The sequence below is a fragment of the Hetaerina americana genome, unplaced genomic scaffold (genome assembly GCF_022747635.1).
Source record: "Hetaerina americana unplaced genomic scaffold, ioHetAmer1.1.p SCAF_21, whole genome shotgun sequence".
NCBI lineage: Eukaryota > Metazoa > Arthropoda > Insecta > Odonata > Calopterygidae > Hetaerina > Hetaerina americana.
The window spans coordinates 5,827,534-5,854,363 of NW_027286775.1; the positions used below are offsets into that span (position 1 = coordinate 5,827,534).

General features: G+C 38.0%; 1 protein-coding gene across 1 annotated transcript; it reads right to left on the reverse strand.

Moving 5' to 3' along the window:
* Positions 1 to 26,830, reverse strand: LOC139688655 (serine/threonine-protein kinase/endoribonuclease IRE1-like). Its single transcript, XM_071586221.1, has 17 exons — positions 26,471 to 26,830; positions 26,271 to 26,391; positions 26,145 to 26,187; positions 25,915 to 26,060; positions 25,456 to 25,584; positions 22,606 to 22,713; positions 21,531 to 21,798; positions 16,489 to 16,706; positions 15,788 to 16,403; positions 15,521 to 15,637; positions 12,796 to 12,971; positions 12,402 to 12,616; positions 10,194 to 10,312; positions 6,980 to 7,130; positions 3,883 to 4,095; positions 3,528 to 3,713; positions 1 to 2,471 (listed from the first exon to the last, which is right to left on the reverse strand). The coding sequence occupies exons 1-17, from the start codon at positions 26,555 to 26,557 to the stop codon at positions 2,118 to 2,120; spliced, it is 3,267 nt and encodes a 1,088-aa protein (XP_071442322.1). The 5' UTR covers positions 26,558 to 26,830; the 3' UTR covers positions 1 to 2,117.

Here is a 26,830-nt window from a genome sequence, read left to right on the forward strand (position 1 = left end):
CTTGAGATAAAAATAGTGTTTACTGCTTCAATTGAGGGTTAAACAATGAACAGGTACAAAGTTTAGTAGTTTAGAGAAAGTTATTTTTTGATTTCCACATAAATAAGAATGACAATATTTTGATTTGAATGATGCGTGTGAAAAAATCAAGGATCGGATAATGAAAAAAATGGATTCAATTCCAATTCCTAATCTGAATCCTATTTCATTTTTTATGTTTATAATTTGGATCTCCACATCCATATTATATTAGTTGAGTTTTTAGGTTGAATTCATATTCAGTGTTACATTTTTTAATGTATTAAAGATTTAAAAAAATAACTAAACGATCCACTGAATGAACCTTTGAATCATAATCATAGACATTCTTAAAAGCCTACGACTATTGGTCACTAGTTCCCACTTTTACACACTGCATTTTCTGGTAAACCCAAAAGTTTCCCAAACTAGGTATTCAACATAACACTTTGGAACACACTTAAACGTACACCTAACCTCTCTCATCTTGACTGATCCATTTTGAAATCAATGACAATGAAAGGGGAAGAAACTCCAGTTGACTGTTAGAACATTTGATTATAGCCAGTGGGCACTGCAAAGATAATCCATACACATTTCAAGATTTGGTGATTTCGAGAAAGGATTAAATATGAAATCCATGGATTCAATAATATGCAATTGAATAATTGGATTCCCAACGTATCCCTAATGTAAATGCCTGCATCATGATGTAATGCATCTGATAAAGATTTGGAAATAAACATGTTTGTATGTTTTGAAACCATGTAATGGCCTTGAATTTCATTGAATTATTCTGTTACATCTGCCAAGTTACACTGACTCCTACATCTGTGACCAAGGGTTTAGCTTAAATTCATGTCACAACATATTTTGAATTCAGTGGAATGAAAATAAAAAGGCTTTGACTCTACCATTTGCTAATATCAGCACAATAATATGCACCGTGCCAATATCAGCATAATATACAATTTTATACCTTAATGTTAATGTGTTCCCAAGTTTGTACTGAAGAAATATGACAAATTTTAAGTTGGAAATATATACTTTTGGAAATATGAGAAACAAAATAGCTTATTATCATTAAAAAATATCTTCTAAAATATAAATATATTATAAAGGCTGTTCTTGTGAAGTGCATATTTTCTCGATCTACTCACATTGTAACAATGATTTTTACTGTACACTGAAAAGTATCACTTGAATTAGATATATGTAAGCAATATTACTAATTAAGTACAAAAATAAATAAACAACTGAAATAACAGTATCATAGATGATGACTTCACAATAGAATCCTAGCTAACATCTTAACTAGAAGCAAGTTATGGAGGGTAAAAAATTTGGCTGGTCAAAATGGAAGAATCTGGGATTAAAGCCTGCACTAATTTGTAAAAAATATATTCCAGAATACACTCCTACCAAGTGTTGACTGATAAACAATATGGCTGGTTGATCTGGAATAAGTCGCCACTCTTTTTGTAAAAAAATATTTCCTGGAATGCATTCCCCTCTCATGTTAAAAGTCTATCAAACACTACATCTTGGAATGGCATTCCAGCATGAAAGTCTTAAGAAGAACCGGTAGAACTTTTGCTCTGGCATATTCATTCACAAGATTAGCTATTATCAAGATAAAATATCTACTTTACATTAAAAATATCTAAAATTGCACATAAATAATTTCTATGCAATTAATTAAAATTGGAATTTGATGAACAATAACAATATAGTTATAAAGATAAAATAAATTTAGTCTGTAACGATATAAAAAAGTTTTGACGAGATCAAAAATCTCACCTTCTTTTAAAAGAAGTTAACATGATCAGACAAATGGCAAATTGATGCAGTTTTTGGATTCTATTCCAATTTTTTTTAAGATGCAGAAGTTATGAATCCTCAAATCTTTTTTACAGCCAGTTACGTGGCCAATTACTCTGGGATGATTAGATTTGATTTAAGCTACAACGTATTACGTCATGGTCCTCAGGGTCTATGATACAAACAATGAAGTATCAATAACTAAAATTGCAAAACTTCAAGAATTTTGCTGAAGAATTAAAAAATGCACAAAAATTAAGAAAATAAGTTCACATGATTCAGTGATTTTTTTTTCTCTTTCCTTTTCTTGGTGAAGCCAAATTAAGGGGCTTTTCATTCAGTCCTGGGCAATGGGATTCTAAGTCTGGGCACCCAAACAGCGGTACTGCTGGCATTTTCTCATTAAAGTCTATTTCTTTTCTGAGACTTTCATCAATCTCTTTGGCACTGATGTCATCTTTCTGACAATTTTTCCTGCGTCGTTTGAAATTGACATACTCTTCATTTAGCATGTTCTCCCATTCACTGCAAACATGGGATGAGTCATCTTCTGAGCTGATGCCTTGGTTTTTAACTTCTATGCCATCTGCAGTAAAGTTTGGTATTTTGGACTTGTTTTGGTGCAGGATGCCCTGAGGAAATGAACATTACATATGAGGCAGGAAAGGAATAAACTGGATGCATCAATTATCTAAGAGAGATGCTTCAAATTAGGACATTTACCAATTAAGCCTACTTAATACTAGAAGATGTCACTAAAATTTAAGTTATTCAAAATATTTTAAGATTCTCACTAGTTTTTATACAAGTTTTTTAAAACTGTAAAATACTTAAATTAATTAAACAATTTATAAAAGGGAACAATGACCCTCATTATAAATACATGAAATTCTTTAGGCATAAATTGGGAACACCATTGGTAGGAAGGAATTGCCTCTCTCTTTCAAAATGATGCCACTCCACATGGTGATGATTTACTTATATTGCCATGGACATTTATACAAAATGAAGAAGCTAGGTAATTTTTATCTAAAAAAACTGGCCACAAACGCACGAAAACAAAATAAAAAGTCTTCACTTGTGCCATGAATCACAGGTCTCAAAATGCTAATACCTATTACTTTTGCAACTGACCAAAAATCATCGAATGATTGTCTTTTAATAAATATATTCAGCTGCTTGGATTTAATTTCATTATATTGACATATCATGTTAGTGAAGAAAATATACTTGAAACTGTAGATAGAAGTGCCTATCTCTCATAATATCAGATGGCCGAGTCTACCAATATAACTCAGTAATTAATAAACTATTAATACCAATTATCCAAAAAATCCTGTCTCTGTCTATGCAGGGAAACAGATAGCCTCTAGTGTAATAGTGGCGCAGCTAGGGACAAAGTTTTGGGTTACTTAACTTAAGATATTCAACTTTACTTACTAATTTAAACAGTATTAATATAGCTATTTTGTGAACAAATTCCAAGAGGGGTGGTAAAATATTTAAATAACAACATTTCAGACAAAAATAAAAAAATCTAATACTGAGGAAGATTTAAAATCTGAATTATGTTGGAACCTTCACATTCATAACATCTAACTTAAGTTTAAAACTCCTTGAAATAAAAAAAAAACAGGTAACACTGCTCAATAGCCATTAAGGTGCTTCACTTAACTAAAGTCACTTACATGGATAAATTGGTAGTTTTTATTATAATATTGTTGGAAAATTGGTTCATCTTTGACACAAAGCATGGAGTGCCATACATGTGGAACTAACAATGGAAATCTGGAAGTCCAATAGCTGATGAACTCATCCGGTACAACCCCAAGTTTCTCTTGCGCAGCAACTGACAGTTCTCTGTAATGGTGTTTCTACATAGAGAAACAACAATAAAGAATTCTTATCATTTACACAATCACAGATCTGAAAGACTTCTACCCTAACATTTTAAAATTAAGATCAAATTCAAGGAATTACACAGGTTACAGACTTTCACTAAGCTCTGAGCCGCCTAATGTTACAATTTGACCATAGACTTACCTTATTTCGCAAAGCACGTAAAAGATCTCGAACACTGTTTCCTCTGTAATTCCTATATTTACGCAGATCTTCTGAAACCTCAGGGTCAATGCTGGACCTCCAATCACCCTGCCCAACAACTGTCCAAGCAGTTCCGCCAGGCCAACTGCCACGCTCAAGCGCTCGTAGGACTACACTGCTTTGATCCTCTTTCTCCACACGGTCACTCACATCCTAGGAAACAGTCATTTCAAATTTTACTCACAAAACATTCATTTGCCAACTATTTTAAAGGTGTTATTTCTTAATAAAAAAACGACAGAATATGTCACCCTGATGACCCCCACGGCTGCATTGGAAGGAGCAATGATAATTACTCCCGGTAGGATCACCCATACCAGATAGGTCCAAGTTTAGGAGCCAACGAAAGGTAGTCTGTGCAGCGTCTGTACCTCAGAGAGGCGGTTGCAAAGGTGGCTGACACCAGTGGGGTGGCCATTGAGTGATGGTGCTTTGTTAAAAACACTATTGAGGATGCCAACGGGAAACCACCTCAATTATTAATCCCAAGACACTATGATGAACACAATTATGAAATTAAGTTGTGGCAGCAATGGGACTTGGCCTGTGTAGCATTCCCAGCAGTGGGAGAGGCAAGACTTCCACAGGCATCGTCACACGACATGCTCACAAATTAGAATAGTGGACTAGGAAAGTTAGGACAAAACTGAGGACAGGGAAATCAGAGAACTTGAATTGGACAAATGAGAAAGGCAACTTAGACATGTTAGGTCTGTGAGATGAAAGGATGGCAGGCGTACTGGAAAGACATATAGCATAGTACAGTACAGCAGAGGTGAAGAGAGCCAGCAAGGAATGATATTATTATTGAGGGAAAAGGTAGGAAGAAGAGTAGTAACCATAGAGCAAGCAACTGACACAATATTATGAGTAGAGGTAAAAGTTGAATCAATGAATCTAGTAATCATTAAGGTCTAAATATCAACAAGTAATCATAGGGAGAAAGATATACATAGTGTATGAAAGCAATTAGAGGAAATAACTGCAGATTTCCTTGGAAGGAAATATTCGAGTAATAAGAGATTGAATGAAATTGAGGACTAAGGGAGAGACATAACATTGCACTGCCACAGTTTTGGCTGATTTGCAACTTCGTTCATTGACGGCGTTGGATAAAAGATTGTTGGATGGGGTGCGTACAGCAGCTGAAACTTATGTATTGCATGGGGTACATTCACAGTTAATCAGAGGTGTGACTAATGCAACCTCAGCTGAAGATTCTCGACTTAATAAAACCGCACGCAATCTCTCAGAATTACAATTGCGTGATTTAGGCGTTTTCCGTTCAGATTTGATAGGATCAATTCCGATTGCAAGGAGAGAATTGGCCAGGATTGATGGATATGGAACTGTTCTCGGTAAGATTGGCTGTCTTAGGCGTACCGTTGCTGCAATTGGTAGTGGTGATGACGGCGATTATGGTAGGGGCACAGTTGTTGCTGCCGACGACCTGTTGCCTGTGCTCATTTTTCTTGTCATTAAAACAGGATTGCCAAATTGGATAGCCCAACTTACTTTTCTTCGCAATTTTTCTTTTGCCAATGAGGCAATCACCTCATCACAAGCAGACGAAAGCAGTTTTTTGGTGACCTCTCTGGAAGCCGCAATTGAGCATGTCCGCTCTGGTGTTCTACTCGGTGCGCCAGAGCCAGAAGCACTTCAGCAAGAATACTCTTGGAAAAAAGTGGCCTACGAAGAAAAAGACTATGATGATGACAGCATAGAGTCGCCGACAGAATCAACTCGAGGATGCTGTGCCAGCAGAGACGCACACGCTGAATTTTTCGACCAAGTGCGCCTGGGTAATGTGGAGAAAGTTGAAATGATTTTGGATGGAAAATTTGGGATGGATGATGTTAAAAATGAAGTCATAAACCATGATACCGAGAAAATAATTCAAAAGCTGTGCCACCCTCTATGCTCATGCGATAGTTGTGAGAAATTGCTTATGGAGTAACAGAGGCTAAAGATGAAACAAGGAAGAAGGATGATGAAATGGAAAGTAGGATCATTGACCAGGGTGAATAGGAAGGAGGAACAGGAAGCAGTGGAAGAATCAGTAAGGGAGAAGAGTGAGGCAGGTACAGCAGGAGAACAATGGGAACATCTCAAAGATGGAATATCAAAAGCGGCTAATGAAACTATAGGGACGGTGAATAGGAAAAGCACAGGGACCCCATGGATTATGCACAAATCATCTAGGAAAATAGTTCATAGAAGGAAACGGAAAAATGTAAAGAAAGACTAAGATAAAAGTTCAAAGAGATAAATTATTAATTCAAGTGGGAAACTAATAGGGAGAAAGAAGAGCAGTAGAAGCTAAGTGCAAGAATGAGGAGAGTTTATGGAGGTGGGGTGAAATGGGTGCCCTAAACAGGAAGGTGAAAGCATTATCAGGAAGTAATGAGGGGAAATCTGTTCACACCATTACAGAGGCATAACAGAAGGGTAAAGATATTTTAGACATGGAAGGGGAATAAAACTTTGACAAGGTTAGCTTAGGTCCAGTCATACTTGATTATAAGATAAAAAGGGCATTTTGGTTTTGCCTAGTTAAGATTTTTTTAGGGACAAGTCCCTAAAAAGACACCAACAGGCAGACCTGGGTGAAGTAGAGTAAGTTTTTAAACTTTTGGCAGTGATTTTTTGAAAGACAATAAGAATAAAGAGGGCATGGCTTAGCCATTGGATAACTCCAGCTTCACTTTGATCTCTGTGATGCCAACTAGGGCTCGCTCAGTGTATTGCTGCCAAGTACATTGGAAGTTTCTGCTGGTTATGTTCTTCTCGTCTCTCAAAACCCCCATGAAAACAGCAATGCTGACTTGCAATCCCCCTCTTGACAGATTTGCCCCCTTCCCTTTGAATCTGGAGTGCTTGAAGATTTCTGACATTTTTTGAAGAGTCAGTCGCAAAGATTTAGAATGAATAATAAAATGTTTACCAGGCCAGTTTGGTAAAGACACTGGGATGATTTACTCGTACAGGCAATCTATTCCTACAAACAGTCCTGTCTTAACTCTTTCTGCAATTTTACCTGCAGGAAGGACATGATCTTTGCTTTGCTCCAGAAGAGAGGATGGGTGCGCACAGCCTCTGCACTCGGACGTTCATTTGGGTAGTAGCTTATCATTTTCTCAATGAGATGTCTTGCAAGGTATTCGGAATCTCCATCCAGTTGACTGATACTACAAAGAAACATCAAAGAGTGAAATTAGTTACAATTTCCAAAGTTGAGAGAGGTTTCGTTGTACTGAAATTCTCATTACACTTTGTATAGTAAGCACCTGACATGTACAGGGTCCACTATCATTGTAAAGTGCATTTTCTGGGACAAAAAGATTTACTGATTGTACCCTCACAAATTCTTAAAATTCTTCAAAATATTCTCCCCCTGCATCGATACATTTGCCCAGCCTTGCTTGCCACACCTGAAAGGTACCCCGAAAATCCTTGACTGGAATGTCTCTCTCTGGAACGTCGTTGTAACATGCTTTTGGGTGTTTTCTGCTGTCTCCCAATGCTTTCCTTTCAGCTCTCTCTTCAGTCAGGGAAACAAAACCCAGTCACATGGAGCCAAGTCGGGACTGTAAGGGGGTTGGGGTGGTGCTCTGGGCCAGGAAGCTGGAAACATAGGAGGTGTGGCAACACTTTCGGCACAAGCTTTGCGCAGACCTTGCAAATTTCCAGATCCTCGGTCACCATCATATGTACTGGAAATTTGGATTGGATGGATTTTGGGTGTCAGCAATTTGCTGGTTGCTAAATCGACAGTTGGAACATAAAAAATTTGCACAAATGATTGACGTTTTTGTCGGTTCTGGCCATTGCTGGGCGTCCAGAATGAGGTTCGGTGGCGACCTCCTCCTTGAATGTCTCGTGCCACCTCTCCGACTGTGACCTTGAAATGCAGTCATCTTTGAAGGCCTCTTAAAGCACCTGGAATGTTTTGGCTGCATTCTTTCCAAGTGGCACGCTTAACGTGATGGCCTATTACTGTTCAAGCGACTGCTCCATTGTGTCACAAGTCGAAAAACACACTTCACGTGGAGGCACGTCTTTCCGCTCAGAGCAAATTGGCGACCTGCTGCATTGGTAGGGCAGACTCCACATCACATTTCCCAACCGTTTTTACCACACTGCCATAGATAGTCGCGTCACAATAAAATCATGCGCATTACTTTCATAATGGACCATGTATGGTTAATTTATCCTGAACTACATCTGAACACCCTTGACCTGAAACATGACCATTTGACCATATAACTAGAAACATGTTCATACTACTACACACTTAAATGTTTTTAACCGACATGGCCAGCTGCATTGTTTTTACAGTTATCTATACTATAATCAACATGAAAACTGATGAAAAAACTTTGTATATCATATTAGTAGTACTTAATAGAGTATTCTATATTTGTAATTCCGTAAATCTAAATTTCGTGATCTGCAATTGACGAGTGGTGTCTTCTATTGAACACTCAATGATCAATACTGGCATGAATGCCACTCATTCAATGCACAACTACAATTTTTCCCAACCAACACAACTGCAAATTTACAACCTCTGGACAAAGCCATTATTCAGACATTCAAGTTAAAATACAGAAAGCGAATGGTGCAACATTTGATTTGAATGAATGGACGAAATTGCCACTGCATCTATTTTAGCAAAGGGAATAACTATGAGCAATCCAGCATCATGGGCGCTGTCTGCATAGAAGGATATTGAATACAGGACAGTGGTGAGGTGCTTTCAATTGTGTGATTCTCTGACCCGGTTGATGGAGGCATTGATGAGATACCATCAAATGATACCAAGAGCTTTTGGCTCAAGCTGCACGGTTTCAGCATAGTAAAACAGTGTCAGAGGAGGAAAAACATGTACTGTGACTATTGTGATGACTTGGCTGAGATTGGGAGGATACCATTCTTCAACATGCAACAGGTAGCATATAAACATCTTACTGACCAATTTTACATCATTTATTGTAAGAGCTGGCATTATATGCATTTTATCATGCCTCACTTTCATTAGGAATCCTCGGAGAAGATGACGATGATAGAAACTGCATGGAATCCAACCGGGAACAAAGTACAACTGCTCAAGAGACACTTACATTGATGGAGAGGTGTCGTAATAACTAGTCGATATCACATTTCGCCAAACATTTATTGGAAAACTACCAAAAAAGTGACTTTATAACTGGAATTATTAAATTGGAAAACAACAGGGCAGAGATATGATGCTTCAGAACAATGGGAAATTTTAAAAGTGTACACTCCAAGGAGAATATTGCCAATGAACTTTTGCATACCTCTCACTCCCCAATACCTGTGCTTGGGATGAGACAAACACCTTCAATCCTCTACCCTCTCCCTTGACATCCAAGTAAGTATGTAAATGGCCTTGCTATTATGGTAAATGTACAGCTAATCTCCCCCAAAAGTTCCTTCACCATTTGGCAATATTGCTCCCGATGGGGTTGCCCCTCCCGCTTCCTACCCTTCCCTCCATTACGCAATCTCTCAATGATCTACCTCCAAACAATGCCTCCACCATTGCGCCCCTCTAACCACTCCTCCCCCCTCTTGATTGTAACATATACATATTAAGAAGGATGTCTGTAAGAGTCAGCAGCTGATGACGACGTTGATTATCGAAACCCTGGTTGTCTCAATAAAACAGTGGAATTACTAAGTTATACTTTTTCATTATATAACACCTCAGTAATATCAAGCTCATGATTTACTGAGCTACTTTAAGATATTCCATGTTTATTTTCTTTCCTTGTTTGTTTGTTCAATGCTAGTCAGTAGAAATATACAAGTTCGTCTACAGTAATCCCAGAGTGTGTACATTTAGTCATTTCTGTCCATTCAGTATTCCTCTCATGAATATAAAATATGTATTAGAATCTTTGCTAACATTTTGATCACATGTTAAAATATGATTCCCCACTAGCTAGCTAGGATGTCATTGACATGAACAGATTGTTTTCCAGAATTGGCATATTTATATCATTCATCAAGCGAGTGCCCTGTTCACGTAATACACACATTATGATGACCGAATTTTAGGTTTTTCTACAGTACAAATCATACTAATATATCACGAAAATGTACATCGTGACCACGGCATTACCTGAGAAGAGAGTGCTGACTGCCTGAGGGCGATATGTTCAGAGAAACCCCAACATAAATGTGGCAACACTGGTACTTAACACACACACACACATTTCACTCACCAATAATCAGAGGCCAGGATGTTAGCTTGTCTCCTCAGGGAGTCACCAAAGGGATGCTTTCCAAGACTCAAGACATAGTAAAAGACACAACCCAAGGAAAAGATATCAACTGCACAGGTCTGCAAAAAAAAACAGTGAAGCATTATTATTCCAAATTTAATTTTTAAACCACATTTAAATATTTGATTGAAATGCATTCAATGACATTTTAAAATGGAACAGCTGTACTTTTTGTTTCTGATAATACTAATGCAAATTTGATTACTAAGCTTAAATCCAAGAGTTGTATCTCCAGTTGTATCTAATGGTATGGACTTGTTAACCAAACTTATTAGATTAGATACTGAAATACATCCACACGCTACTTTTATTTTCATGACAACAAATCTCTTCTTTTTTATGCAGCCTGATTAGAACTGTTTCATATCGATGAAGAAACATACTTGAGAACTATGTCCAGTTATTTGTATTAAAATTTCATGGTCTATTAAACTGTTTGCAGTCACTGCACATTATAAGACATCAATACTTGCAGAGCATTGAAATAGCTAATTTTTAGTCTCAAGCATTCTGATTCTTGCCAGAGGTGTTTTCAAGTGCTCTATCGCTGCGAAGATGTTTGCAGCACTGCACTTCAAACATCTCCACCCAGAGGACCACACGGAATGATTAGCACGCAAGACCATATGCCAGCCAAATTTCAAAACAAAAAATGTTGCGACTCATGACTAAAATTTTCCTATGAACATTCACAATTGCACACCTGAATGAATGGGTTATGCATATTGTCATGGCAGCCACTGACTAAAGAGATGGTACTTTTGCTTACTATGGATCTTATTAAAATGTTTTATACAAATGCATATTTATTTTAATAAAATACAGACATGCAATGAAGAAAAAGTTGGAAACAGTAAATTGAAATTTTTAAATCTTTTCAGCAGGTTCAACAAAAGAGCAAACAACAAAAGCGACAAAAAAGAGACAGAGTTTAACTTGATGGAATCAAAACAAAAATGCCAGTATTTTCCAGAAATTACCGTAATGTTTTTTGTAGTATTTGACCAAGAAGTATAATCCTCAGCATTTGATAATACACCAAGTCAACAATGAAAAGGAGTGTATTTTATAAGTCAAGGTTTTTAATGGCTGCGTAGGTTTTGGCGGCGGTGGTTTGAAGGATTCTTCATTCTCGGGTTTCACCGCGTCGTTGTTTGAAGCTGACAACAGTTTCGCTGAAGTTGCATTCGGCGTCTTCAGGTCGAAGATGAGGGACTCGGAATTCTGCCACCCTTACATAGGTGGTCCCGTCTAGTGGCTGCTCGCTGATTGGTCCGTTTCCAGAGAACTCTCTTCCACGCGTTGTGGAGATGGTAGCCATCATCTCTGTTAATGCTCTCCGGGTCTACCAAGTACCCCGTTCATGTGGGAAAGCCTACATCCGGGAAACATGCCGATCAATGAAAGTTCGGACGAAGGAACACCTCCAGGCAACAAATAAGCAGTTTCACCTGTCGGCCATCTCAGCATACAAATGGAGTGAACCCGATCACGAGATCTTATTCCAAAAAGCAAACGTGATAGCAAAGGAGAGTAGATATTACCCACGTTTAATTGGAGAAGCGATTGAATTGGCAAAAACCCAGAGAACATTAACAGAGATGACAGCTACCATCTCCACAACGCGTGGAAGAGAGTTCTCCGGGAACGGACCAATCAGCGAGCAGCCACTAGACGGGACCATCTATGTAAGGGTGGCAGAATTCCGAGTCCCTCATCTTCGACCCGAAGATGCCGAATGCAACTTCGGCGAAACTGTTGTCAGCATCAAACAACGACGCGGTGAAACCCGATAATGCAGAATCCTTCAAGGTTTTTAATGTTCCCAAATTTTGCATTATTATATGTAATTTGGTATGTAAGACATTACTTGTAATGAATCATGAACAAATTCAAATAATTTATTCCATGATCATTATATTAACAATTCCAAAGTCCATGGAAAATTACAACAGCACATAATAATGCCACTGATAAGTATTTAAATTTCATCTTGATTTTAAAAGTCAGTAACTAATTAATATATTTTGAACATTCCAATTCCTTCATCATTCATATGAAATCTATTACTAGCTTAAAAAAAAGAGCAAAATATGTGTACATCACTCAGCGAGAGCAAGTGAAGTGTCTCGTTATCAATGAACTCACAGTTCTATGACAATCACTGGAGTCAAAAGAAACAGCCATCATCTCTGGGGCAATCCAGCCCTCCGTGCCCGCGACACCTGACCTCCTGGAAAATGACATTCGGCCAACCTTGAGCTTCTTGCACAGGCCAAAATCTGATATCATGGCACGGACTTCACCGTTGGCATTGCTTGGTAATGACAGAAGCACATTGTGCGGTTTAATGTCTCTGTGAACTAATACACAAAATGATGATTAGCTCCATCATTGACATTTGCATTATGACAAAGAAAAATGATGAATTTCAGTCATATGACCATTACAAAGAAACATGTCAATTCTCTTGTGCATCAGTGCACTCTGCCAACATATTAGCAACAGCAAAAAACAGATATAATAAAATTATAGCCATTACCAATGTCAAGTGAGTGTAGATGCTGAAGTCCAGCTGTTGCTTGTTCAAGGATTGGATGAGGCTGGATATCTAAGTCTCTTATCACAGGTTTGTTTTCAACATAATCTTGTAAAGTAGCTGCACAAAGTTCCAGAGCTATGTATCTGAACTGCCGATCTTGCTCCATGCAGAAATACCTATAAAATATAGATGACGTTTACTCACTCATTCAGGCAACAACAAATTCCTTATTGTAATAAATAACCGAGGAAGTAATAACTGATAAATCATTCTCTCCTGTAACACTACAGACATTACAAGGATGGATTTTTTTATAGTAAAAAGTTATGACGCCATTATTCCAAAAATGTAGTTTTTTTTTTTTCGACATTCAAATAATGTTGCATACCCTTGGAGACAGTGACGCCATCTCGCTGTTTTTTTCTTCCATTCCCTTCCCTCCCGACCCACTTCACTGCTCACTCCTGGAAAGATTAGGGTGCACACCCACTCAGAGAGAGCACCACTCTCACACTCCTGTCACTCACACTCCACTTAAAGTATCCTGAATTTCCTTGTATTTATTTTACATTTCCTTTTAAATGAAATACATTTACAATACCTATTGTATCTTATGCAAAAATAAATACGAATTATTGATTAGAGATCATAAACAATTTTACCCATGTTGTCTCGCAACTTGGTACCCACTCACTGCTTTTTTTTTGTTTTTCGACTATTTACATGACTCGAATATATTCAATGGTAATTGCTCATAATGAATGAATATCAAAAGAACGTTCTACAATTATTTCAGTATTATATAACCTTCTACAATTTAAAGCAAAAAATGAGAGTGGCTTTTTTCAAGGCCAGTGCAGGCACTGTGCAACTAACTTTGACCTGGGAATGCCTGAGATTGAAGTGATGAAGCATTATCTAGTTTGGACACTTATAAGAAACCATTTACAATAGATACGTTGAAATTCATCGCATGACACACAAGTTTGAAGGCCGAGAAAGTCTACGCGGAATACAACGCAACACATCCAGATACTCAGCGATGTTGGAACCATGTTACCACTCAAGAAATGTATGGGATCATTGGTATTTTGATTTGCGCTGGAGTTAACAACTTAAACAATGCTCATGTAAGCAACATGTGGAATACAAATTTGCATCTCCTTTATTGAGCAACAATGGGAATCAACAGGTCCCAGAGCATAATGCATGTTATGAGATTTGACAACGCCAATCAATACATGTGAGCCATGTATAAGAGAAGAAAAAGCTGCTCCGATCTGTGATCTCTGGATGATAATGAATGCCAATTGGGCATCAATGCGCAAACTGTCAATAAGCAGCTTTATCCTCATCAAGGCCATACAAGATTTATGCAGTATATACCATCAAAACCAGCCAAATATGGTTTAAATATTTGGCGGATTTGTGGAGCTGAAAACGCATAACCTTTGCAAGGCAATATTGACAAGGCAAAAAAAAGATAATTTTTGAAAAAAAATCAAGGAGAAAGGGTAGATGGAGATCTCGAAGTTCCATAATGCACAACAGGCAAAAATACATATATGCATGGATAATTTTTAAACGATCCTACCACTTTTTAGGTTCTTGCTTTTGTGGAAGCTAACAATTGCTAGTACTTGGCGGAAAAATAAGCCGTACATTCCAAAAGTAATGCCACCACACCAGTCAAGAGAGATATATTCTACTGCATTTGGAATTTGTGAAAAAGTAACCCTCTGCTTATGAGTGCCAAAGAAAAACAAAGCAGCAATTCTACCATCAACAATGCATGCAAATATTGACGCTCATGGTGCTAAAAAGAAGCCACATACAATAATCCCCCAGCCACACACTCTAACGGTGGCTCGCAGGGCACTATAAATACTAACATAGCATAATAACAAATAATAATAAATATTAATCTGGTGTCGATACTAGGGACCAGATGATTACCGGGCAAACGACACATCATCCCTCATTGAGATGGCCGCAAGTCATGTTTTACAAAATGCTTGAAATTAGCTGTCTGAATTCATACATTATTCATCATGAAAATAATAAAATATTGCCACGATAAACCAACCAGCAATGTAAACATAAGCAACAGCTGAGCGAAGAGCTCTCAAGACCAGCCATTGGGAACAGATTTCAACAGACGAGCCAGTAGCAAGCCATTAGAGCACTAAACTTGCAATGGAAAGTGTGATTGGGGAAGAGGTCATTTCTCCAGCTGCTTCAAGTCCTAGGGATGCATACGCTGGGATCAAAGTTACTGGCTGCCCTTACATTTATGCCAACCAAATAATCAGAAAAAATGGAAAACGAGGACGAATTGCATACAATGTAACGGCATGTTCACAAATAATAATTTATTGTGTGCCTCATTGCTTGGCATCACCCCCACTTATTTCAACCGTTAATCAATCAATAACAGTGACTATGATATCAAAATTCTATTCTTTGAATGAGAGGTACCTGGTGGTGTCTGGGATGTTACATTCTTTCTATGCTTCTAATTTTGAGAAAAAATATTTAAAATGTGTTCTGAGCATTTTCTGCTTAAATAAGTGTTAAATGAGGACATTTAGGAGGTTCAGGATGGAATTTTAATTTGTCAATCAGTTTCTATCACAAAACTACCATTTTGGGTATGAACAGAAGGGTGAAGATGTATGCTGGGAAAGCATCACATCCTAACATGAATAGCTAAACTGTACTGTACCTGATAACATTGGCATGCTCATCTGATTCTCTCAAAAGATCCACTTCCCGATCAGCAAATGTAAAACACTCCGGTAGGATCCTCTTCACGGCTACAGGTCGACTGTCAAATTCACCCCTGAAACAAGTTTTAATAGTTAATATTCGACAATTTCCAATGATGCAACAATTATGATAGATATTATTATTGCAGTCTACTTAACACTGGAGAGTAAACAAGATGCAAAGAAGCCAAATTAGAGATGAAAATTAACAAAAATTATCTCACCTGTACACAAAAGTGCCTTCACAGCCTTTGCCTAGGATTTGATTGACATTAAAAGTTATTTTGCCCACTCTGGTATTCCCATTGCCAAGATCTACTGTTCTCGCTAAACCAGCATTACTGAATGATGAAGATGATGATTCAACTGATGAAGCAGAGGACGTAGAGGCATCACCGTCACTATGAATGCGACCACTTTGTCTGCTCGAGTCACTTTTGGAGCCATTTCCGAGCATCCCTGAACTTGCAGCATTGGATATACGCTTCAATTCTGCCAAATGACATTGCAGGACCCACAGTATCACAGCAATGCCAACTATTAAAGTTGCGATGGCTGCAAGCATGGAATGTCTCTCTAAGAGCACCAGCGATTTCCACAAAATCTTTGCCACAGTCTGGAAGAATATCACGTGCACAGATGACGGGTCACCCTCCTGTTTGCCAGGTTTCTCAGCCGGCAGCTGATACTGCGAGGCAAAGCCGTCAATGCTCGTTTGCACAGCCACGGACACTCCCTGCTTGCCAGTCACATGGGCAAATATGGCATCCAGAGCAGCTCTCCCCGACTGCCCAATAACCCTCAATTCAGTGTTGGCATACTCCGGCATGTTATAATATCCTATACATGAGATTGTAACAGCATGTTTACAAGCACACTTCAACATTAAAATTTTCAATAATGAAATCCATTACCCGTGACTCACCTAATAAAATGTAAGACTTGTGAAATTCACCATTATTTTCTCTAACTTTATGGTTAGGTTGGTGCTTCCAAAGAAATGAATTGCTCGGATGATTATCAGGTCCCTCGAGAAGAAGTGGAGTAAGGATAATTCTCTGCTCGGTGGGCACTACCGAAAGGTTTACCAAGGACTGCGTAGCATACAATCCATGAATATGGCGTCCAACATAGAGGGCGGGACTGAAAAAAGTAAACATGAAAGGCATTCAAGAGAGAGGAATAACATCATTATAAAACAACTGACTCATTACAACTGGTTTATTACAGTGAAACCTCCACATCTATGAGGTATACTCTCTGAGACTTTCAGTTAACTCTGAACATACAGGCTGTTCCTATGCATTCATCCTTTTCATTCGCGTACATGCAGTCATAGTATCCTGAAAAGGCTATGTCCACCCCCTATTAAAGGTCTTCTTAACACTTACCACTTATTTTGGATCAACACTAAGAATTACAATGAAAAAGAAATAATGAAAAGAAATTATTAAACATTACGTTGTAAACTAGCTTGCTCATTGAAGTGCCATAGCATACTAGGGAATCTCATGCTACCACCACATGCCGTGGAGAAATTTCCCTTGGCTTTTTCCTCCAGCCAGACTGTCCTTCACCTGAGGGGAAGACAGGAGTCAGGATGGAGAGTGGGGAAGACTGAGCTTACTTTGCTTTCCATCGCTTGAATATCATACGACATCAAAATATGAGGATACTTCTAATGATGCTGATTATCCAGAAATCATCTCGCATAGTTTAAAATTTATCTCAAAGTCACAACTGAGCATTACATGGGCTCTTGGGTTCGCATTACCCCGCTGAGGCCCATGGCATGATGCCATTGCATGAAGAGTTTTTCTTTGAAAAGTGTTATGAAAAGCAGCATTACGAAATCAGTTTGATGAATTGCACATTACTCGTCTCCCTTTTCAATTATCATCACTTTCTGGGACATGACATTGCTAATTGTGTTCCCTTTTCTGCATTTTTGCTAAGCTTTTCCTCCTACTGACAAGAAAATTACTTTTTGAGTTTTGCAAAATAATAATCAAGGAAGTGCCACATTTCAGGTCTCAAAGATTTATGTGAAATAAATAATGTTTGCAAATGATGGATGAATGTTAATAATACAAGATAGGACTCTGAAACAAAGGAATTTACTAATAACACTGAGCTATTGTTTTCTATATGATAGAAAACTGACACCAGGACCATATAGATATAAAGAAATCAATGATACGCAAATCTACCATCTAAGCAAGGCCAAATGCAGAAGAGATATGACATATAAAGCGAACGGTAACTACGGCCGTATAAATATAATGGGAAGAGTTCACCCCAGCCATACTCTTATAAATGGGCAAAGGATGGGTGGGGGATATTGGAGAAAATAGAAACAGTAAATCGATAAAAATTATAAAATTAAATAATTAACTGAAAATAAGACTAACAATAGTAAAAAACTGAAAATAATTGAAATATTTAAACACCGCAAACGGTTAGAACAATGACCAGTGGGTTTTCACTTTCGAATATTTCCCTACCACTTGGGTAAGATACGTCGATGATATTTTTGCAATTTATGATACTAACCAAGCTCCTCTAGAAAATTTCTTGGAAAAACTCAATAGCCAATACCCTACCATTACCTTCACATATGAAATAGAAACCAATCAATCCCTCCCGTTTTTGGATATTAGAGTAAACCGGACCCAAACAAACAAACTTTCGTTTGATATTTACAGAAAACCCACTCACACCAACAACTACATACATCAGTTGTCTTTTGAACACAATACACACAAACACGCGGCGTTTCATTCCCTGATACATAGACTCGTTAACGTCCCCTTGAGCAAGGAAAAATTCCAATCAGAATTGGAATGCATAAAACGAACCGCTGCTATAAATGGTTACAATCCAAACATTATCGACAGGATCCTCAAAAAACAAAAACACAAAAAACTTATCCAAGACAGCACCACATTATTACCCGCTGAAGAAAAGAAATACCTAAAATTACCTTTCCACCCTACACTAACTAAAGGACTAGCTCCCATTTTCAAAAAACATGGTAGAAAACCTATTTTCGTCACCAACAACAAACTCAAAACACTTTTAGGAAACCCAAAAGATGCCATTGGTCCACTTCAAAAATCAGGCATATACGAGATAAACTGTCCCGAATGTGACCAATCCTACATTGGACAAACACGTAGAAATATCCTCACACGATTTAAAGAACACATGGCTTGCTACAGACTAGGACATACCGATAGATCGGCGGTTGCGGAACATATGCACCAACACTCACACAAAATTGATTTGAAAAATTTAAAACTCATTGGCACAGCACCGAACCACTTATTAGACTATCACGAAAGCATCCACATCCACTGCTCAAGAAAGAAACTCATGAACCATGACCAGGGCCCTATCTCATCATCCTTAATCTCCTTAACAAAACACCAAAACCTTTCAACTCGAAAAATCACCGCTAATGACTAGGCCTCCTTTGTCACCCGCACACGGCTTATCGCCCCCTCCCACCCACCCTTCCCTGGTCACCAAAACAACTCATATCCCTGACATAACCATTCCCCACACCCCCCCTCCCCATCCCAACCGACTTTTCATCTCAACTCTCCCCCCCCCACTCCGCCCCGCCCCCCTTTTTGACCGTTACACTACACACAGCATATATAAGTCACCACGCATGAGACGAAATCATTCCTTCTCTGAAGAGGACTGCTTGGCAGTCGAAACACTTGTGTCAGCTTCGGGGCACTCCCTTTACCCTTCCACCAAGTGCGAGTCACAGTACTAACGTCGGAAGAAATTCCACGGTAGACCTGTGAGTGAGTGAGTGAGTTTTGCTAGGGTTAAGGCGTCTTCGCATACCCAAGCAAATGAGTGATTGGCGGGCCACTGCCGCAGAGGGAAACCTCTCGTAAGCCCTGATAGAGTGGGAGTGTATGCGACTAGCAAGGATCAATGCTGCTTAGTACATCCAAGCTAGAGAGTGCGTGATCATTTTGCCTTTATTATTATACGTGTGACTGACGGGCCACTGGCGCAGAGGGAACCTCTCCTAAGCCCTGATTGAAGGTGAGTGCTTGTGACTAGCAAGGATCAATGCTATATGGTAAATCCGAGCTAGAGAGTGCGTGATCATTTTTCGTTTATCATACTTCCTAATTTTATTTCACTACGTGTGATTGGTGGGCCCCTGACGCAGAGGGAAACCTCTCGTAAGCCCTGATAGAGTGGGAGTGTATGCGACTAGCAAGGATCACTGCTGCTTAGTACATCAAAGCTAGAGAGTGCGTGATTATTTTGCCTTTATTATTATACGTGTGACTGACGGGCCACTGGCGCAGAGGAAACCTCTCCTAAGCCCTGATTGAAGGTGAGTGCTTGTGACTAGCAAGGATCAATGCTATATAGTACATCCGAGCTATAGAGCGCGTGATCATTTTTCGTTTATTATATTTCTTAATTTTATTTCAATACGTGTGATTGGTGGGCCCCTGACGCAGAGGGAAACCTCTCGTAAGCCCTGATAGAGTGGGAGTGTATGCGACTAGCAAGGATCACTGCTGCATAGTACATCCAAGCTAGAGAATGCGTGATTAATTTTCACTTTTTTAGTATTAAAAAAATTAATTTTTCCCCCCCCCCCCCTCCATTTGATTGTTCTAACCGTTTGCGGTATTTAAATATTTCAATTATTTTCAGTTTTTTACTATTGTTAGTCTTATTTTCAGTTAATTATTTAATTTTATAATTTTTATCGATTTACTGTTTCTATTTTCTCCAATATCCCCCACCCATCCTTTGCCCATTTATAAGAGTACGGCTGGGGTGAACTCTTCCCATTATAGAGATATGATGATTGAATGAAGTTATTTGGTATAGATAAAGGTCTCATTTATGCTCAAACTGTTGAAAATTATTTGCATTGGGTGAGGGGAAGGGAGGTCTGAGTGTATTTCTGCCTTCATGGCATCACAGGAAATGAGAGAACTTGGTCCAACTGACCTGCAGACTCATGTGGCTGGAATGGCATGGGATACTATAAAAGAACAGTGTTTCAGACATGGATCAAAAGCAAAACCCACCCTCAATTGACTTCTTCAAATCTACAGGAAATGGGACAGAAACTTCCTCACTGGTAGACGTAGCCCCTCCAGTGACATTTATATTTTTCAATTACGCCTGTTTAAATGTGTACTACTGCCAATGGCTTAAACAGCTTGGTTTCTTTGTTTTCAGTGAATTTTTTCTTAGTCTTCATTGGGACTCAATGCTCTTGATGTAACATTAACATCAATTGCCATACACTGTTTGTCTAATATATTTAACACTATTTCTATGCTAAGTTACATATTTTTGCACACTGAGCAATTAAACTTTCATAGTTTGAGGTACTAGGGTAGTAGGTTGATACATTTTTCTTCTCCATCTCCAATCTTGCCAGAAGTATTCCAGACTTCAGTAAACTATATTTTTGGATCAAGCATTACAGCACAAATTTTCACACTTGCATGGATTATCTCTGGCCTAAAAGAACTGCTGTCAATGGCTTAGTTTTTGGGGCAATAATAAAGAAGGATAAAAATTAATTTTCCAATCCAACCTAAAAGAACATGGCAACGAATGTGATTAGTGAATACACTAAAGGACAAATGAATGCATACTTGTTGGGTTAGGGTGACTGCTAAGGTCAAAGCGGAATGAATCATGTAGTGAGTTTCAGAAGGCAAGGTCTCACCACTCAGAATGGCGCAGATTCTAGACTTAATGATTTTTCTCTGATGACTTGATGATGAATTTCTGGACATTTTCACTCCATATTTTAGAGTTGAATGAAATAAGGAAACTCAAACAATGGGTGGACATATTGGGGGTGATGGATACAGACATTCTACTGCACTCCAACAATAGAAATTCATGAGCAATTATCAAGCATGCATTAAAAAACAAAAATAAGAAATAGCAACTTACTAAAACTTGAATTCAGATGGGAGAAGTCCTTGTTCTGTTGGGGGCCATTTGTGCAAAAGCAATTGATCCAGAGTGTTGTCCGAGACTGAAGTGACTGGAACGGAAACTACTGTTCCCTTGCTACCCACTGATGCCATGCCAACTTGTTCAGATGGGATATAAATACCAACGATTGGAGATTTGAAATCCACTTCCCATAATCTCACACCAGTTTCTTGATTGAATGTCACTAATCTCCCTGAGGAGCTTGCAGCAAAGTGAAGAAAACCTGTGAGCAAATATATATAACTGATATACCAAATATGGAGGCAGAAATTATATGTACATGTAAATGCTATTTTAACAAATGAAATTTGTTAAAATATGTATTACATATGCAGTGAAATAACATACGAAAGGAAACACAGTAATCAACCCTTGCTTGCAAATTTCACTCGTTCAAAATTCCAGGTTCCTTCAAAAACATGCCAACAAAATAAGACACTGCCTTAGGCATCACTTGGTGGAAGTCATAGTAAATGAATGAAGACTCACTTTGCAATTTACAATGGACATTTTATTTTTCACCACCATGATGACTGTTGCCTTCAAACGAAACCATGGTCGTGAACAATTAATAGTCCAGTGGAAATACCAAAATTAGTCTTCATTCATTTACTATGCTAAACAATAACCCAGTACAGATCATCCTGCGAATTCCCAGGTAACACAGGGAAAGAAACTGGCCCGCCTTTTCTCTGATGAGTAAATTTCACATGCCTCTGAGCTGGGTATTACCTGCATGAGTTCTATTCTCGCCTACAAATCCAACCTTCACGTTCATTAATGCGATTTGGGATACATTTGTGCTATACACCACATTACAATATTTGAATTTCCACTTTTTATGCATGAAGTTACACAATAATACCTTTTTTACTAAATAAAAAAGATAATTAAAATATTTTCTATTTAATAATCAAATTGAAGATTACAACATTATAACTTACATTACATTACAACATTATAACTTTATTTTTTATGTCAATGATTAGAATTGTATTCAAAATCTTAAAAGCAAACTTCCAAAACTTACCGTAAGTTTTCAAGGCTTCCTCGTTCATTTTATCAACTGAATAGTCAACAAAGGTCACGTTCCACTTTCTTTGCTTCTGTTTTGCATTGAACATCATGATACTGTATTCTGGAATGAATAGGACAGTTAAATTTATAAAAACAGTACAATTAAAGAATAAATGACAGAAGGAAAAATAAAGGCCAGAAATAATTGCAGAGGTAGTTCTCGGTACAATAGATGATGGGCCTTATTGGAATCTGAGGTATCTGCAGTGTTTATCCACAATGGCTTTATGGCTTTTGGGCATTCCTCTGAGTCAGGGTGCCTCTTGGTGCGATGAATCCTCACTCCAGGTCAGAAGTGATAATTTGTCTATTTTAGACGTCTTTTGCCGGGAACTGGGAGCCCTCGGATGGTATTGACTTGTCAACTCGGGCATCTGGTTGTCAATCCTGATTGCCCTCTTCCAGTTATTGGCTAGGATTAACAACTAAACACCTAACTCGACCAATCAGAGGCAGCCAAGAGCTCCCATTCCACTATAGAAGATGACCTAAATCAATGCATTGTCACTTCTGACCTGAAGACACCAATAGCATGGCTGGAGAAAATGTTGTCGCCAAGAGACACCCTGAAGTGGCAGAATACCTGAAAGCCTTAAACATATGATAGACCTTATTGTTAAATGATAACCTAGTATCCAAATTTGCAATCAAAATATTTTAACTACGAAAAACCTTCCAGAAAAACCATTGTTTTAAATGAATTTTCTTTGTGAATTCTATTGATTATTATAAAGACTCAGATTTAGCATAAAATGGTTATGATAATGGCTAACCTCTGGTTCAATTAACACCACATCCATAGGTACACATGGAACATGCTGGTAGAAAAGGGTATGCACCAGTTAGATTATAATATATTTAGACAAACATTAAACTCACGAACTTCACTGGGTTGAGAGGCTGATTTAAGATGACTATAAAGTTGAGAGATTGCTTTTAAAAAGAGAGCCACCATTGATCAAAATTTGGAGATGAATGGGTTTTGTCTATGAAGAACAAGGCATCAAGTCCAACCACAATTCAACTGAATCACCTGCCAATATCTACAATCAATTCAAACCAAAATCGTTCATCTATCCAAACAAATGCTAAAACCCGATGAAATAACCTTGCTGGAAAAGTTATTGAAATATGTTTCAAATATTTCAGTTTCTATAAAAGACATAAACTTGCAATAGACTGGAAATCAACTCGACAAAAAGAAAATATTCATTCAAAACATATAATTGCTCACAAGGTAACTTGCAATAAGATTTCAAAGCTAGGAAGGGACCATTTACAGATTTTAATATGCTAAACTCAACTAAGCAAACCTTGAGGTCTAAAACATAATCATTCAAAAAGCAAAGAAAGGCAACACGTGGGTAGTAATGGATACACAAGATAACTGGGAGAAATGTGAGAAGTTGATTGAAGAAAACTGGATTAATAAACTAAAATCAGACCCAACGGCCAAGTTTCAATGAGAGTATAAATGTAAATAAAAATCATATTGTGTTATTTAAACAGTGGGAAGAGAATCAGACAATCTAAACGAACTCTCATTAAATTGACTTTTTAGATTTTCAAAAATACACAAATCTGGGGTCCTGTTCAGACTGCTAGTTTCAAATTTGACCACCCCCAACCACTAACTTGCAAGAAAACTTAACTATGTTTTCAGACAGCACTCAACATTTTTTGTGAAATATGGAGTCAGTAATTCGGCTGCTTTAATCAACCGATTCCCTTCAGTGTTCACCCCTAGCAATTTCATTCGGGTGACATTTGATGTGTGCAATCTGTTCTGTGTCCCAACCCAGGAAGCAATACACATTTCAGGAAACATCTTGTTTCTGATGTCTGCGCCTAACCCTATCATTTGTTAACTATATGAACTTCTGAAAACATACATTTCACAAAATTACTTTATGTTAAATGGAAAATATTTTGAACAGTCCAATGGCTTAGCCATGGGCTCCCCTTTGTCCAACCTCCTGGTGGATATAAATTTGGACCAATTTGAAATAGATCTGTTCTCCTTAGCGCATGGTCTAACCAGAAATGTATTCCCCTGGCATCAATATGTAGACAATGTGTTTTGCATGTGAAATGGTTCCACAAGACAACAAAGGACAAAAACATGCTAAACTTCATTTTTAGGGGAAAAGTTCTCATGCAGACCGAGTGATTCACTTCCGCTAAATACATCATTTTCCCCAGAAGTTATCGGACTTTAACTCCATGATGCACAGATTGCTGAACATTCTGATGTCCCAAACAAAATTCCAAAGAGAATTTGCTACAATAAACCTAATAGCGAAGGTTATCATTGTCAGCTCATCGACAAATGGTACCTCAAAAAAAAGTAGCAATCAAAGACAAATCCCAACTGTGACAAGACCCTACTGCCAAATATACTACACTCCTACACCTGGTTAACATTAAAATTTTCAAGAAACTACCAATAGATCAGATTAAAACAGCTAACTATAATAAATTAAGGTTCAGGAACCTACTTCCCACACTAAAGACAAATTTCCAAATGGGGAGAATGGGGAGTTAGGATAAGTTACAGAGTGGACGTGCCACAATGTATGTGGTCTAAAGAGGCCGAAAATAACAACCTTGAATGAGGAAGCACCGAGCCCACTCCCCAACACCTGCGCTCGGAATGAGACAAACACCTCATCTCCCCCACCCTCGTCCTTGACCTCCAAGGTAAGTACGTAAAGGGCCTTGTTGTTATTGTCAATATACAGCTGATCTCCCCCATGTCCAGACTGGGTTTCATGCTAAAGGAGCCACTCATAATGTGTCTTACCTGTTCGACCAATAAACAGAGAATCTTCATTACTTGGCAGGCACATTTTATCCTCAGATCCAAACCCCATGCTATTTAATTTTATGCCAGATACTGGATCAATGGAGAACCACGTATCAATTTTTTTCCCTAGAAACAATTATGGAAACAACATAAGTAACAATATGTATTTTTTTTTGAAAGCCATGTATATAAAACCAGGGTTACAAAGTTTGAAGCAAATTATATCATGTAACTCTTGATTAGTGCCTTCACTTCATTGATGAGCAATGCTCAATGAGCATTTCACAGAGCCAATAAAGAAATGATTATATATATGAGTAGAATAGTATAAATTCAGCCGCTAGTATACTTAAATGAACGTAATAGTACCTGATGGAACAATTTCAGAGTGTAAAAATCAGTGTATAAATAAGTGTAATAAGTGCAATGAGGGAATAAAAATGAGTGTAATAGTACCTGTATATAGCATTCCATCACTACCACGACAAGGGGAATTAGCAACAAGTTGGGGTAACGTATATGGTAATTTTTTCAGTCCATCAACATCAGCACCACTTACAACGTACAAAGATCCATCCTTGGGATCGGGAATAAACTGCGGTCTAAAATTAAAATCATATTTGATTTACGCATATTTTATGTTTGGAGAATCAATAAATTCCAGTGTCTAAAAATAATAAACTTACATGAATTCATTTTCATAATCAATGGGAGCTTTGACAGCTGGTTCTGCAATACATACAAGTAACAGGTGAATAACTTTAAGAACATAATAAAGAGCAGTTTCATGAAAGACAGTTTACAATTTTTACCGTCGTGAAGGCTCCACCGTATATGACCAGTCCTTTGGTTAATACCGTATAAAACTCCGTCAAGGGCTGAGATTAGCAACAAAGGATCATCATGACTTCTCATTAAATCTGTCACAGAACCCTATAAAGAAATCCATTAGTTAATACTGAATTATGAAGTGTACTTACGCAATTGGTTCAGCTGGATTCATTCGATTTACCTTCACTCTCTTCAAGCCATCAGAAACGTCACCCCGCACAAACACAATTATTAATATTATAAAAAATATCATACGATTTTTTTCCATTTTTAAGTTAACGTAGCGATGTAATTGTGCCAAACTGTATGGAGTTTTAAGCAAGAAAATTTGTCCATCAGGAAAAGCCGTAGATGTACTTGCATCTCGCGATGAAAGTACAAAACGCGGTAATATGTCACGTTTGTATAATTAGTCAAAATATCAATCCTTTCGAAAGTATACTATTCGATTCGGCCGTATCAAACATCAAAATTCATCTTCAATATCTAACGAAAACGGATACAAACCCCACGCTGACGCAAGAACATATTCACAAGCATA